Genomic DNA, 14,514 nt, shown 5'->3' on the forward strand with positions numbered 1-14,514 from the left:
ATAAGCCGCTGGTATCTCCGTCGCTCTCGGTTTTCCATAAAGACCCAGCAGAGGGCAGCAGAGGGAGAGTCCTAATAAATCTGCTATTAATGACGCAGGCCTCCAAAGCCGAGCCGTGGTTTCGTACAGCAGCTCTACAGCCAGATTGATAACCTTCAACTTAAAACCTGCATCATATGAGTTTGAAAGCATTTCTCCGTCGTGCCTGCTGCTAGCATATGCTTGTTAGCACTTTCTTCTTTGATTTCCAATTTTGACTTCCAATGATTCACTTCCTGCTAAAGCGCCCCCCGGTGGTTGAAGAAAAATCCACAGAAAAGCCGCACCAGGGTTTAAGCGCATGGTTCAAAGTGAAGGAAAAAAGTAGCGGCTTATAGTCTGAAAAATACACTAGTTACTACCAGCTGTGCAAGAGAAGTGATCAAATATCCAGCCAGAATTATGACTAAAATTGATAGCTATAAAAGCTGAGGCATATTTACTAAATATCAGTGGGATGTCTATATTCAAGTCTGCATGTATATTTTTAGTCTGTGTGAATAAGAGAAAAGCTGCAAAAAAAGTAATTCCTCTTCAAAATGTTTGTACATGAAGTGCATGTGAAATATCTATAATTTGTCCCTTTTGGATTTTATTGCATTGATATTATTTTCACTTGCTAAAAATAGTGCTACAAAAATATTTTCCAACTAAATTGGAAAATATTTACTCAAAAATGTAAGTATTTTTCATTCCCAACTCCAATCTGTGACACCAATACAACAAAGTATGACGCACCACCAGACTAATGATTCTCCCTAAACGATTGTAAAACCTGTATTCCTTGGCACTGTTGACTATTTCCTTCCTTCTTAAATTTGAAGTTCAATGGAATCCAAGCAAGAATAGTGTAAAATATCTCTTGAAAAACGTGTCATCTGTTTTCAGAACTCTCTAATTAATTTCTCCTCTTTTTTCTCAGATCCTTGCGATCATCTCCATCCTCTTCATTGTGCTGTCCACCATTGCCTTGTCTCTGAACACCCTCCCAGAGCTGCAGGACACCGATGAGTTTGGCCAGCCCACGGACAACCCGCAGCTGGCTCATGTGGAAGCTGTTTGTATTGCCTGGTTCACCATGGAGTACCTGCTCCGCTTCCTCTCCTCTCCAAACAAATGGAAGTTCTTCAAAGGTCCCCTCAACATCATCGACCTGCTGGCCATCCTGCCCTACTACGTCACCATCTTCCTGACAGAGTCCAACAAGAGCGTGCTGCAGTTTCAGAACGTCCGCCGTGTGGTTCAGATATTCCGGATCATGCGGATCTTGCGAATCCTGAAGCTGGCCCGTCACTCCACAGGTCTTCAGTCTTTGGGCTTCACTCTCAGGAGGAGCTACAATGAGCTGGGCCTGCTTATCCTCTTTCTTGCCATGGGCATCATGATCTTCTCAAGTCTGGTGTTCTTTGCTGAGAAGGATGAAGAGGACACCAAGTTTAAAAGCATCCCTGCCTCCTTCTGGTGGGCTACCATTACTATGACCACAGTAGGTTATGGAGACATTTACCCAAAAACCCTGCTGGGAAAGATAGTCGGAGGTTTGTGCTGCATTGCAGGGGTCTTGGTGATCGCCTTACCTATTCCTATTATTGTAAATAACTTCTCTGAGTTTTACAAAGAACAGAAGAGGCAGGAGAAAGCCATCAAAAGGAGAGAGGCTCTGGAGAGGGCGAAGAGAAATGGTAGCATTGTCTCAATGAACATTAAGGATGCCTTTGGCCGTAGCGTGGAACTCATGGACGTCATGGTGGAAAAAACCGACGAGAGGAAGGAGAAGCTCCATGACAATCACGTGTCACCACACAGAGGAACACCCAGGATCAAGTCACCGCTGAACCCCAGTAGTCCCAGTAAGACTGCTGAGTCCAGCTTCCAAGAAAAGGAAAAACCAGCCAGCAGTCCTCAGCATCTCAGCGCACAGAAACTTGAGGAAATATATAACAACATGACAAAAGCACAGTCACAATCAAACGTCAACAGCAAGGAAAAAGCGTCACATTCGAAGTCAGCCAGGCAGAAAGCTGAGTTTGAGATGGGAAGCATCCGCCCCGAGGCCGTGACTGGCACAGCGGAGGGAGTGACAGACATGAAGAGCATCTCCAGCATCGACAGCTTCATCAGCTGCGGACCTGACTTTCCTGAGAGCTCCAGATTTTCACACAGCTCCGGGAGCAACATGCCTGGAAGGGTCAGCACCAACCCCAGCCTGGAGCCCACCCTGGAGAATGAGCATGAGGGATCGCATGGTGCCACCAGCCCCCAGTCAGACAAAAGCACCAAGCTCAACAACGACAACCCAAGAGCTCAGTCACTAAACAACCCAATGAAGGGGCGTTCACTTAAAGTTAGAGTCAGAGGCGGGAAGGACTCAGGGAAAGGAGGTCTCTCTGACAGCTCATCGATCCAAACCCCAGAGACATCTGTCTACACCACTGCCAGCAGCAGGACGCCCAGCAAGAGCCCCGAGAACTTACGGCCAAGCATCTTCACATTCCACGACTCGTCTGTCAGCAAGTTCATCGACGCCGACACGGATGAGGAGGAGCACCTGCACGACAGTTCGACAGCCAACGTGACCCAAAGACTTTTGGAGAGACCCAGCCCCAGCTTTGCTCAGCTCTCTGGCTTTCAACAGGGTCCCAACCACATGGAGGGCCTCGCCAAGAAGCTGGGGAACAGCACCCTGCCGCTGGAAGGACAGGAAAACCACATTTCACCAGAGCTGCGGCCGCTTCAGGGGGAGAAGCGTCAGTATAACTCTTAGAGTTGATTAAAAGGAACGGCTTGCACAGAGAATACAAAGAAGAGGAAGATATAAGGGATTGCAGATGAAAAACTCAGAGACTTGTCTGGGAACAATTTGCAGGAAAACTGAAAGGACAAAAAGGCTTTTCCTACAACATTACAACACCTGTGGATCACTGGAAATAGTGTTGTTATCTTCTCTAAAATGTTCCTGATGAAAACAATCAGACACGCCCTCAGAGTGGAAGAAAAGGAGTTTTTTTTTTTTTTTTTGCTATTTATACGAGCCCAGGTTATAATGCCATCATTAGACTAGCTGCAGGAGTCTAGTCTATAATTTTTATAACCTGTTTTCTGAGAACCCTGGATAAAATGTTAAAGCCACTGCAGCCAAAGCTGTCAAATCTTAGTGAAACATAAAGGGCATCAAAACAAGGCACAATAAGAGGAGATATTTTAAAATCCTCAATTGCAGTATGAAAGGAAGACATACATCTTCTCTCCCTACAGTGTATATTTATATACATTGTATGTTTCAAAGGCGGGGGGTGGAGAACATGTTCTTTCTTCCTACAACTTCCTTTAAAACTGGCCTTAGTTCATGTTGTCCTGTGTTTTACGTTTTGATGTTGAGGAGGAAAGCCTGAGGCAGGCTGAACGATAGCACATAAGTATCTCTGTGTGAGTGTGTGTGTGTGTGTGTGCGTGTGTGTGTGTGTGTGCAATAACTACCTTTCACTTATATTTATTATGTAGCAATAGTCGTCTTTCATCTTACGTCAGATCTTCGGCAGAGTGAAGTGTTTCGGTCTGTTTCTTTCAAACAGCTCAGCGTCTCTCCTGGGTTGGCATTTTTACTGCACAGATTAAACTGTGAGGTCACGTCCATCCTCGTCATTCATTGGTGGCGAGAGAGAAAACATCGTTTTGGAAATGTTGCACTCTTGTTTTTCTTGTTATGATCAGTGGCGGTTCTGGATATGGGAAATACGGCTTTCTACCCAGAATGATGCCTCACCAGGGGGCGCCATAGAGGAGCAAAAGCTGAAAAGTTACTTGTCTGTGGTGAAAACAGGTTTCATTTGGGAACCAGTGGCTCCCTGCGGTGTGCAGAGTGCAGGCATTGTAATAAAATATTGTTGTACATCATTATGATGCTAAAGTTGGTGTCTGAGTCTTAGCTCAAAATTCTGAACCGCCTTTTTACCCTTATGTGGATTATTCTTCGCTCAACAAATTTCTACACATACATTTTAAGATTTATGATGCACTTATAGCTACTATTTTGTTTTTGTAAAAAAAAAAAAACATGAAAGATACTTTTAATGCTTTTTAGAATTAGGATCACATTAAGCTAAAATAAGCATAAAATCTTGTCAAACATGTAGTAGTTTATGTTAAATTGATTGCAGATGGTCTGTTTTTTTTTTACTAAATGATGACCTTGGTGACCTGATGCATTTCTTCCACTCAGAGGAATGGGAGTGTGATTGGCTGTCAGCAGGGAGACAGAAGGAGCAGCTCCCCAGGAACCGCCACTGATTATAACCTTTATTCTAGATGTCTGAGTGTGTCTTCAAGTTTGGGTTACATTTTTCCATCAGTCGTTTTTTTATTTATTATTTAAGCTTCAAGCAGTTGTAGCGGATGAGGTGAACTTTGCATTAAGCGACAGGAGACAGCAGAGAAAAAAAAAATCTGTTTTGTATGAGTGTAAATATTGTACATGCATCCGTGCGAAGCCAGACTCTACGACGACATTACGCATCACCTGTACAAAATTTTAAAAAGTAATTTATATTTTTAAGATATTTTCTAAAACAACTGACATGTTGTGGTAACCTCATAGTTATGCATCTGAAAGCACCGTATGTGCTGCATCTCGTGGAAGGAGTTGCTACTGTTAGACAACATTCTGCAGCACATAGATTTATATTTGCTACCGTCTCTCTGTACGCGCTTGTTGCAGTCTTTTTGTGCAATGTAAAGAACCAAAGAATTGTTCTTTCTGATGACATGTACAGATGGCTGTGCATCCTGATGTTTTATCTCAAAATGTTGGAGCATTCCTTTAAAAAAAAAAAAAAAAACGTAATCGGAGTCATTTCAGGGAGCCGTATTTGCTCATGCGGGGCAAACATATAAGCAGGAGGAGGATATTCTGGGGTTCTAACAAAACAACTTTGAAAAATAAGTTTCATGTTATGTTTCTTGGCAGGTTAATCGCTTTCAAAAGATAAAAGGGTGTGTATTGCCTCTGCACTTAGACACCAAATGTTCTGCATTTTGCTCTTTTCTTAATGCACCTGATGACACCAAACCTGGTGCTCTCACACTAACTTAATTTAAAACATACAAACCTTATGATATATGTCTTGCAAGCATGAATCAAAGCAACTTTTTGCAGGAAACATACATTATAGTGGACCTATTTAATGTAGATGGTTTTCATTAGAGATACAAGTGCCAGCCGTGTTCATTGGAAAACCTGGTAAAGATGTGTAAAAGCCACTAATGTTCAGTTACAATTGCAGTAACATATCGCACAAATGAAAACAGCTTTAATTTGCGGGCATTTATCCAGTACAGAAAAACATCACCTACTGTAAAACCCTCTTTTTCACTTTTTCTTTTTCTGTAATATTTTAAGATCTGGGAGAATTTGCAGAGTATTTTTTTAAAACATCCATCTAGCCTCTCTTATGCTCTCTGGAATGTTGTTTTTTTTCTATTTCTTTAACTATTTTTGTGTTAATCTAATCACATGTTTTGACTCACTATCACACTGAAGGAGCCAGTTGCAACCTATTTTCAGTTTTTCTGGCAGAGAAAATCTCCCTGGTGAGACAGAACCACTGAAAACAGCGGATCTGAAGTGATTCAGATTCAGTTTTTGCAGCGGTGAAAGGTTTTAATGTGTGTGCAGGACAACAGCAGCTGCAGAAAAGAGGAAGTGAACCTGCCGCCGAGGCCATGTGGGGGACGGCTTCCGTAAATGCTCTAACTTTAACACTGATCTAAAATTCCTACACTTGTTAAGGATGACAATACTTTTACATTTTAAGCAAAGAAAAACTATATCTAATTGTGATCTGATACGAGAGGTTTGTTCTTTTCCTTGTGTTTGAGCTTGGTTTCTTCATAAATACATCTCTGGAAATAACAACCAATTTGTCCTGTTGCTTCAAAGTTCAGCAAATGAAACTTGATCTCCTCTCCCAGATTCTTCCACACTTTTATTGCAACGCTGGCAGCGGCGGTAATGTTCTTAACACGAAGAGGGCCGCCAAATCAAATTCTGCTTTATGACCTGAACAACCAGCCACGGTTCAATTCTTCCAAAATTGTCAGTGTGAGATTTTGCTGCAGGGATAAAATATGAATTTATTCTCAGGCTTTTTTTAACATCTTCACCAGGAGTCCCAACAAATATGTCTGGCACTGTGGTATGAGTTAGATATTTCTGTGCCTTTGCTTTTCATAACACCCTGCATTCTGAATATGCCCTAATGGAGTCTGAATAACGAGCAAATAAACACAAAAAGGACAGAGTACTCATCCTGTGGAGCTTTTATGTTTGTTTCTTTTTTTAAACTCTAATGTCTCTCTCTCTCATGCACCAAACATTTGGATGGAAAAAGTCCAGAAATACGAGCAGGTGCAGGCTCACTCTCGGCAGACTGAACGGTTTCCATGGTGAGGGGCTGAGATGACTGGATGGCTCACATTTGATGCACACATGTAGCCTAATTTACTCGAGGACGGTTACGGACTTGATCTTAATCAGTTCCTTTATTCATCTCAGTTGTGTCTTCAGTTCAGGGGAAGAAGCAGAAAACTGGATTGTGGGTCTTTCAGTCAGACTGTCCACATCGTCGCGTTTATGTCACTCGGTTGCTTTCGCGGAAACATGCACCCGTCTCCGCAAATCACAAAAGAGCAGACGGAGCGTGGCCACACGGACCTGGGTGTGACCCGCTGCTTCAGGGATGGATGTTGATGAAGACTTCAGCCACCTTGTTCCTGAAGGGAGGGAGGGAGTGTGAAATGTGAACAGAGCGGGAACAAGGAGTGTGCAACAGACGGACCGAGCTCCAGAGTTATCAGCTTGATTTAAACTGACATCCTGAATGACGGCTGGAGCGCTCTGCTTCCCAAAGTCATGGGTAACTTCTGCTTTGAAAAGGACTCACCATCGCTTCAACTTTTCACCTTTTGTCTCATGACAAACACAAACATACTGGGATTCTATGTGAATCTTAAAGCGCATAAGTGTGAAGTCGACAGCAAGATGTGCATTTTTAAAGCTTTTGTCCGTGTTTAGCTTTCATCATTACTCCCTAAATAAAATACAGTGCAACAACTAACCTACAAATTCACCTAATCAGTAAATTAAGTCCACCTGTATGTAATGTAATCCTCGTATAAACTGCATATATTATGTGAAGGCCTCAGAGGTTTGTTAAAGAAAAGAAAAAAAGTGAACAAACAGCATAATGATGACCAAAACAAAATTGATGGTGAAATGGTTTAAGCCATAGTTAGGTTAAAGCAATATCCTGAGCTTCAAACATCACACAGACCTCTGTTCAATCCAGATGTATGGAGATATGTCCTTCCACCTGAGCGAATGACGTAAAGAGACAAGCAGCCAAGCGGACCGTAGGAACTCGGATCAAAGTCTTGCTGGAATAAAACCATAAGAAGTTCCATTTAAAATCTCACCCATGTTGAGGCCACAGCAAACATCTGGAAGACGTTTCTCTAATAATCCAAAACTCAAACAGAGCAGTATTTGTTTCAGAGGACTAACTTTGCACATCGACAGAAAAGCCTGTTTGAAGGAAGCAAAAGATTTGACAATGAGATGGAGGTTCACCTTCTAGCACGAAAAAGTCCAGCCAGAGATAAAGTGTGATTGTTTATATCAAACTATATTCATGTGTTAGAATAGCCCAGTTCTGTCAAATTCAAATGAGAATCTGAAAACGGATCTTCACAGATGTTCTCCACCCAGTGTCATCAGGCTTCAGCTTGCAACTTTAACTGCAGTGAAATGGCTCTTCTAAAAGCATCTAAAGCATTTTTTTAATCCATATGTCATTTTCCCTCCACTTCACATTTATGCACCATTTTCTGTGGGGAATACATTTAGGTTTGTGGCTGTAATGTGACAAACTGTGTAAAAGTTTTAAGGGTTGTGACTTCTTTAAAATTGCAAGGTGCACTAACTTCTACTGAGCTCTGCTCGTGCTTGACAACGATGCAATCTTAAAAACAAAAAAATTGAGCTCCGTCAGAGCCAGGACACGAGCAAGGCTCTCATGGGTCTGTGTGTGCGAGTCCTAGTTCTGTTTTGTTTTGTTTTCCCCTCATGACGGCGCAAAGGCAGGCTGCAGCATCCTTTTGAGGATGAGTTCGCATCTCTAATTCTATAAATATCCCCCTGGCTACGCACAGGGTTTGGTCCTACAGGAAGGGCTTGGTTACAGCAGCGTTGTCATGCATTTCAGAAGAACACATTTTGTAACAAAATACTCCAGAAACGGATGGAGAAAAAAAACACAAAACAGTGGAGCTTATTGGGAACTGCGGAGTCACTGGTGTGTGGGCTTTTTTTTTTTTTCCTTTGTCAGTCCAGCCTTTAGCAATGCATGGTAATGGAATAAAAATGTCAAACTGACAAATGGTTGTATGACCTTCTCTACAAGAGAGGTGTTGGAGACAGAAGAGAGGAGCAGATAGAAAACGGGGAGGGTGTGCAACACGCTGAAGGATCAGGGTTCATTAGCATTCATCACAGTCAGACATGCAGTAAATGGCAAATCCCTAAAAATGAGCCTCTAATTGTCGCCGAATCTCTTGCAAAATAAGCCATAGTAAATTTAGCAGATGCGGCTCCTTTCTGTGTTGGATGAATGGTAAATATTTTCCTCATAGCTTTTTGTATTTTCTGAATTGCACTTTGTTGGATTGTCTGAAGGAAGTCCTCTGTTGTCTTGTATTAATTGAAATATAGAACACATTTTGGGTTCAACTACTGTCTAACAACACACACACACACACACACACACACACACACACACAAAAGACTTCAAAGAACCAGGTTGTCACATTAAAAAACAGACAAATTATTCTTGAATCATCCCGCTCCTTCAGGGAAACAATCAGTCTTCTTGAAGGTACGTGGTTCTCTGTGTGCTGCCCTCATGATGTGGTTGAGAGAAAATGTTTTGTAAAAGTTTCAGACTTTGTACTTGTTGAGTTTGTAGAAGAATATGTTTTTTGTTTTTGTTCTTTTGCTTTCCCTGTTTTCCTCAACACATGTAGCGCTATATGACACAAAGTACATGTAAATATCATCAGAAAAGCTGTAGGAAAACGATTTTCAAGCCTATTTCTTCTTTTACCGACTGATGCTTAATAAAAGACGATAAACTAGCCGTGGAGTCTCGTTGTTTCCACAGAAATGTCTCACGTCTAATGATGACACGCAGAGCGCCAGCTGCTGCGGGCCAAACAGATCCGAGTTTATGGGAATCTTACCCGACAGCGACCTCTGGTGGTTGATTTTAAATATTTATAAAATTTGCCACTCAATACGGGAAAGAGTGCCACACAAGTGGCACGTAATTTCACAAAAAGCTAGGCTGTGAAAAATATTCTATATTGATGTGACAGTTGAAAAATATCAACGCAATACAAAAGTAAAAAATACGTATTAAGTAGAGTATGTACATTGAATTTGGAAATAAGTAATTAAAATGTACATTTGTCATATGTTTAAAGCTTTGCATCATTGATTTAACCTAATTACTGCAGTCATAGGTTGCCTTAAAAAGACATTAGATATTTAAATGTGTTAATAACTTATTAAATGTATTTTTTAAATATGTAGTGTGCAAGTAATTCCTTAAAATGTGAGAACATGATTGTTAACTGTGTTTATGTTACATTCAGTTTTATTAAGTCATAGATCTATGCATTACAGTGGGATTTTTTTTTTCTTAATCTGTAAGTCTTAAACATCCATGTCAGTAGTTTTTTTAAAGTTAAGTAATTTTAAAAATGTGTGAATGACATACAGGTTCACAAGCCTGCTCCAGAGGGATTTTCCATAAAGAGCTAAATCAACTGTTTAATCAATTTATGAAGCTGAAAAATTGTGTGAAATGTATCAATAATCCCTTGTGTGATAAAATTACAAAAAATATTTCCCTTTAGATATTATTAATAAAGTCTCTGAAGTTGCTGACAGTAAACTACTATTTCTTTGTAGTGCCAAACGATTATTCATCTTTGTATGCAGCTTTGCTGTGTTTTTATTCAATTAAACATAAGACTTTTGACTTTTTCTAATGAGATGCAAACAATATATCGAGGAGTAACAGTGAAAATGTTGTGCAACAATATAAAGACAATGTAAAAAAGAAATGTGATGAAGTATTAGATGCCAAGTCCACAGAAGTGAAGGAGTGATTGTTAAAATGTGCTTTAAAAATTTGCTAAGACAGATTTGTGCTCAGATGTTGAGCAGCTTAGACATTTAACATTTTGCTCAGAGTGGGATAATCGACATCGGAGATCAGGAATAACTTTCAGATCCGGATAAATTGAATGTCTGAAGGTCGTGTATCGCTGACACATAACCTACAACTCTGTAAAAGCTATAAACGCAAACATTAATGGTTCTTATTGGTATTTTATCTGAACAATGTAAGATGTGAGGAAGATCTTGCAGCGAGAAAGTCCTGAGTTCTTTCAAAGGAGACAGAAAATCGGACAGAGCTGATGGGAAGGTGTATGCGGCTAAAGACAGGGCAGCAATATAAGAAAGTCAGTTAGAGGCTGCAAAAAACTGAGATGAGGGAGGATACTGACCTCCCAACAGTACAACTACCAAAAGTGGCTTAAACCAAAACATATCCATGTGTTTGAATGGTCCAGTCAAAGTCCAGACATCAATCCAACTGAGAATCTGTGACATTTGAAGATTATGCACACATTCCCTCCAGTCTGACTGGACTTTGACTATATCAGCAAGATGTGGAGAGCTGGAACATTCCTGAGAAAAGCTTGTGAGGCACAGAGGACACAGGAAAAAATGTCTTCAAAGTTCAAAATACAGTAAATGGGCAAATTAAAAATGTCAACTAAGCATAGCTGTTCTCAGAAAGAAATGACTCTACTAACTGAGCAAACAAAGTATTCACACCTCATCTCCCAAAACTAACCCCGCAAAACAACAGAAGGGCAACTTATATCAGTGTTTCCCCAACCCTGGTCCTCAAGGCCCACAGTCCTACATGTTTTATAGGTTTCCCTGCTTCAATGTGCCTGATTGATTCAGCTGATTGCAGTTCAACGAAAAAAAAGGCCTGTTAATCAGTCGATTGAAATCAGCTGGGCTGAAGGAAGGGACTACCTAAAACATGCAGGGCAGTGTGCCTTGGGGAAACAAAAGTAAACATCAATGCTAACTGAGGAGCAAATATTCTAATTAAACCTAAAACACCCCCTTTCTGACACACACATGGTTGGTCCTGTGCTTTGAAAGCCCTCTGGCCTTGGCCACACCTTTAATCTGGACAGCAAGCAACTCCCCAAACCAGGTAACAAAAAAAATAATAATAATTATAATTAAATATTTGAAAAAAAATGTGTGCTTCATCATATCTTTGTTAGACTTAAGAGGAGAAATGAATGAATTGCATCCCTTGAATGCATGTCTAACTGCATAGCAAAACTAATGAGGTGAGTATGTGGCTGACTTTACCGTGTGGCTGAGGCCAACTCTTGCAGTAACGACAGAAAATGGTTGAACTAAAGAACTTATGCCATAGTTTTTAGTTTTTTCTTCAGCTCATGGTCTTTTACCTTTCCCACTTTGTTGCTCTTTCACGTCAAAATCGCAATAAAATGCAAAGAAGTTTCAAACTGTAGCTTGAAAAAACACAAGTTCAAGGAGTATGGACACTTCTGCAAGACGGTAAAATTTATTGTGGGATACAATAAAATTGTACGTGGTTCTTTATTTCTTGAACAGTGACTGTTTCTGTTTTAAGTCAACTGAACTGAGTTATTTAACTTTTGAAGTATTTTTTTTCTAGATGTTTGCTTTGATTGACCTTCTTAATCTGTTTCAGCCTCGCAGCCCATGGTGGAGTTATGAATGTGCTCACAGTCGGGCCGTCAGACTAAAAGCCCTTCATCAGTCACTCTTCTAATCCTGCGCGCCCACGTTATATAAAGTGGCCATCCTAACCCACGTCACGCAGAAAACCTGCTAAACTCCATTTAGGCTTTTTTGTGGGGTTATTAACTCCTGCTGTGGGAGCCGACTGAACTGCAGCATCATGCTCCTCATCGTGGAACTGCTGCTGATGCTCATCGATGTCACCTACTACATCCTGCGCGCCGTGGTGCGCATCTTCTTCCATCCCAGGCCGAAGTCCGTCGACGGAGAGCTGTGTCTGATCACGGGAGCCGGGGGGGTTCTGGGTCGCCTCTTCGCCCTGGAGTTCGCCAAAGAGGGGGCGCGCCTCGTCCTGTGGGACTGCGACACGGTTGCCAACGAGCGGACCGCGCAAATGGCTCGGAAGCAGGGCGTGGAAGTGCGCGCCTACACGGTGGACCTGTCCAAGCGCCAGAGCGTCTATGACGCTGCGGAGAAGGTGAGAGCGGAGGTCGGGGATGTCTCCATCCTGGTCAACAACGCCGGTGTGGTGGCCGGACGGAGGCTGCTGGAGTGTCCGGACGAGCTTCTGGAGAGGACTCTGCTGGTGAACTGCCATGCGCTGTTTTGGGTAAGCGGTCTTGCGTCTTTTACGCAAACACCCGCGCAACTCCGCGAAACTTCATTCAGAGCGAACACCGCCTGATGTGGATTATGTAACAGACACTCGCTGACCCGGAGGCTGGGGTTAGGCGTTTGTGCAGCGGAGCGTGAAAGGGATCGGATCAGCCTGTACCGCGGGGGATCGCACAGCATGTCCTGGTCGTAAAAGAAAGTCCAGTTAATTAAGTTCTGACTCTTTTTATAAAGAACGCATATAATTGAAGAGATGATTTAGTCATCCTATAAGGGAAAGAAAAGCACCTTGAACATGCGATTCTGCCTTTCCTTAAGCTTCCGATTTAACATGGCAAGCTGATTGGCTTCACAAGATCGAATGCATTGGCGTAAAACGATTTGGCACTGAACTTTAGAGCGAAACGCGTCATCTGGTGTTGAGAATAAAGTCTCTGGAGAACAGTACCTGCACTTTGCAAAACGTAAAGTTTGGTGCAGAGGGACTAAATGGTGTTGGACTTCCTTCCAATGAAAGGAATTGCTAACATGTTGACTCGTTGCTCTGCTAGTGTTACTGATGCATGACAAAAGTGGATAGAAGACCTATAAAACTCATGGAATGGACAAACCAGGCTAAAACTTAGTTTTGGACATCAGCCCTCAATGGACTGCTTTAAATCATGTCACTAGGTTCTTGATCATTGTGTAAATTTCATACATTGAAACAAATCCCTGTAAAAATGATTCAGATTAAGGCAGGCTTTATATTCTCTGTACTGTAATGTTAACCTTTGTCGCATCTTCTTCACCAGACTACAAAAGCCTTCCTGCCTCAGATGAAAGTCAGAAACCACGGCCATATTGTCACTGTTGCTAGTGCTCTTGGCCTGTTCACCACAGCATGTGTGGAGGTGTGCTGCATGATTCGATGTAAAAAAGAAACAAAAAATGAAGCCTTACCGGTAAAGGCAATCATGGACCTGAGTGATTTCACTCTCTTGCAGGATTACTGTGCCAGTAAGTTCGGTGCTGTTGGCTTCCACGAGTCTCTGGCACACGAGCTGCGAGTAGAAAACAACGACGGCATCAAAACCACGCTGGTGTGCCCCTACATCGTGGACACGGGGATGTTTTCAGGCTGCGAGATCAGGTGAGAAGCTTCAATGCATCTGACCGATCGCAGTGGAGAAATGTACCTTTTTAATTTCAGCTTCTTTCATTCGTACGCATTTCCCAGGAAAGAGATTCGGAAGCTGATTCCTCCACTTGAGCCTCTCTATACGGTCCAGCGATCCATGAAGGCCATCCTGGCCGATCAGGAAATGATCTGCATTCCTCGCATTATTTACGTCCCCTTCATCGCAAGAGCGTGAGTAGCTATGAGCCTTAATCAGTGAGCACAACTGTTTGGGTTGGATGCTGATTTAAGTTTTTGCAGATTGTTGCCTTGGGAGGCCAACGTTGTGGTGTATCGCTTCATGGGAGGCGATAAGTGCATGCTGCCCTTCATCAAGAACGCCGAGACGAAGACCTCATGCGGAGAGAGCCAGGCTTCCTGAGACTTTACCAATAGTGTCTTCTAGTGTTTTTCAATGTACTGATGCACACGCCAAAGGCTTTTGTTTCATAATGGTGTATCCAAAAAAAGATTTGTATAAAGTTTCAAAATAAAGTCTACTTTTAATGCAGTAACTCATTATCCCACTGACTTTTTTTTTTTTTAAAGTCCAATATTTTCAGGTGCCAGTTATTCACCTAATACTTTGCAAATCCTTTTTTGCTGAAGGGGCAACACTTGAATCATTTTGGCCATGTTTTGGCTCTGTGTCAAAATCGGAACAGCCCAAATTGTGTGAAACAAGAAATTTTTTGCTACAGTTCAAAGAGCAGTGGAAATACTTTTTACTACTTGCCACTTTATTCACAGTAGATTGTGG

The 14,514-nt window shown here is 41.9% G+C and overlaps 2 protein-coding genes across 3 annotated transcripts in view; both read left to right on the forward strand.

The window, feature by feature from the left end:
- The window catches only part of LOC106931054 (potassium voltage-gated channel subfamily B member 1), a 37,603-nt gene extending 34,121 nt beyond the window's left edge, over positions 1–3,482 (forward strand). The window contains exon 3 of the mRNA XM_015008978.2: positions 962–3,482. Coding sequence (XP_014864464.2) covers positions 962–2,803 — 1,842 coding nt within the window. The 3' untranslated portion in view covers positions 2,804–3,482. The remainder of the gene's footprint in view (positions 1–961) is intronic.
- A 7,804-nt stretch (positions 3,483–11,286) lies between these two features.
- Positions 11,287–14,269, forward strand: rdh20 (retinol dehydrogenase 20). 2 transcript variants are annotated; one of them, XM_015008980.2, is made up of 7 exons: positions 11,377–11,396; positions 11,470–11,538; positions 11,931–12,590; positions 13,390–13,488; positions 13,582–13,727; positions 13,815–13,946; positions 14,016–14,269. In XM_015008980.2, exons 3-7 carry the CDS (start codon positions 12,141–12,143, stop codon positions 14,134–14,136), a joined length of 948 nt encoding a protein of 315 aa, XP_014864466.2. In that variant the 5' UTR covers positions 11,377–11,396; positions 11,470–11,538; positions 11,931–12,140; the 3' UTR covers positions 14,137–14,269. The 2 variants fall into 2 exon arrangements, with proteins under 2 accessions (XP_014864465.2, XP_014864466.2); XM_015008979.2 differs by lacking the exon at positions 11,470–11,538 and having other exon boundaries at positions 11,287–11,396.
- Positions 14,270–14,514: the final 245 nt, after the last annotated feature.

This window comes from Poecilia mexicana, unplaced genomic scaffold (genome assembly GCF_051168715.1).
Source record: "Poecilia mexicana isolate PSO_F unplaced genomic scaffold, ASM5116871v1 scaffold_5, whole genome shotgun sequence".
NCBI lineage: Eukaryota > Metazoa > Chordata > Actinopteri > Cyprinodontiformes > Poeciliidae > Poecilia > Poecilia mexicana.

What these genes read in the sequence shown, in the direction of transcription:
- rdh20 (XM_015008979.2), top strand. Translation starts at nt 12,141, where the DNA reads ATGCTCCTCATCGTGGAACTGCTGCTGATGCTCATCGATGTCACCTAC. An exon ending in TTTTCAGGCTGCGAGATCAG is followed by an intron (nt 13,728 to 13,814) that starts GTGAGAAGCTTC and finishes CGCATTTCCCAG; the next exon opens with GAAAGAGATTCGGAAGCTGA. An exon ending in GTCCCCTTCATCGCAAGAGC is followed by an intron (nt 13,947 to 14,015) that starts GTGAGTAGCTAT and finishes AAGTTTTTGCAG; the next exon opens with ATTGTTGCCTTGGGAGGCCA.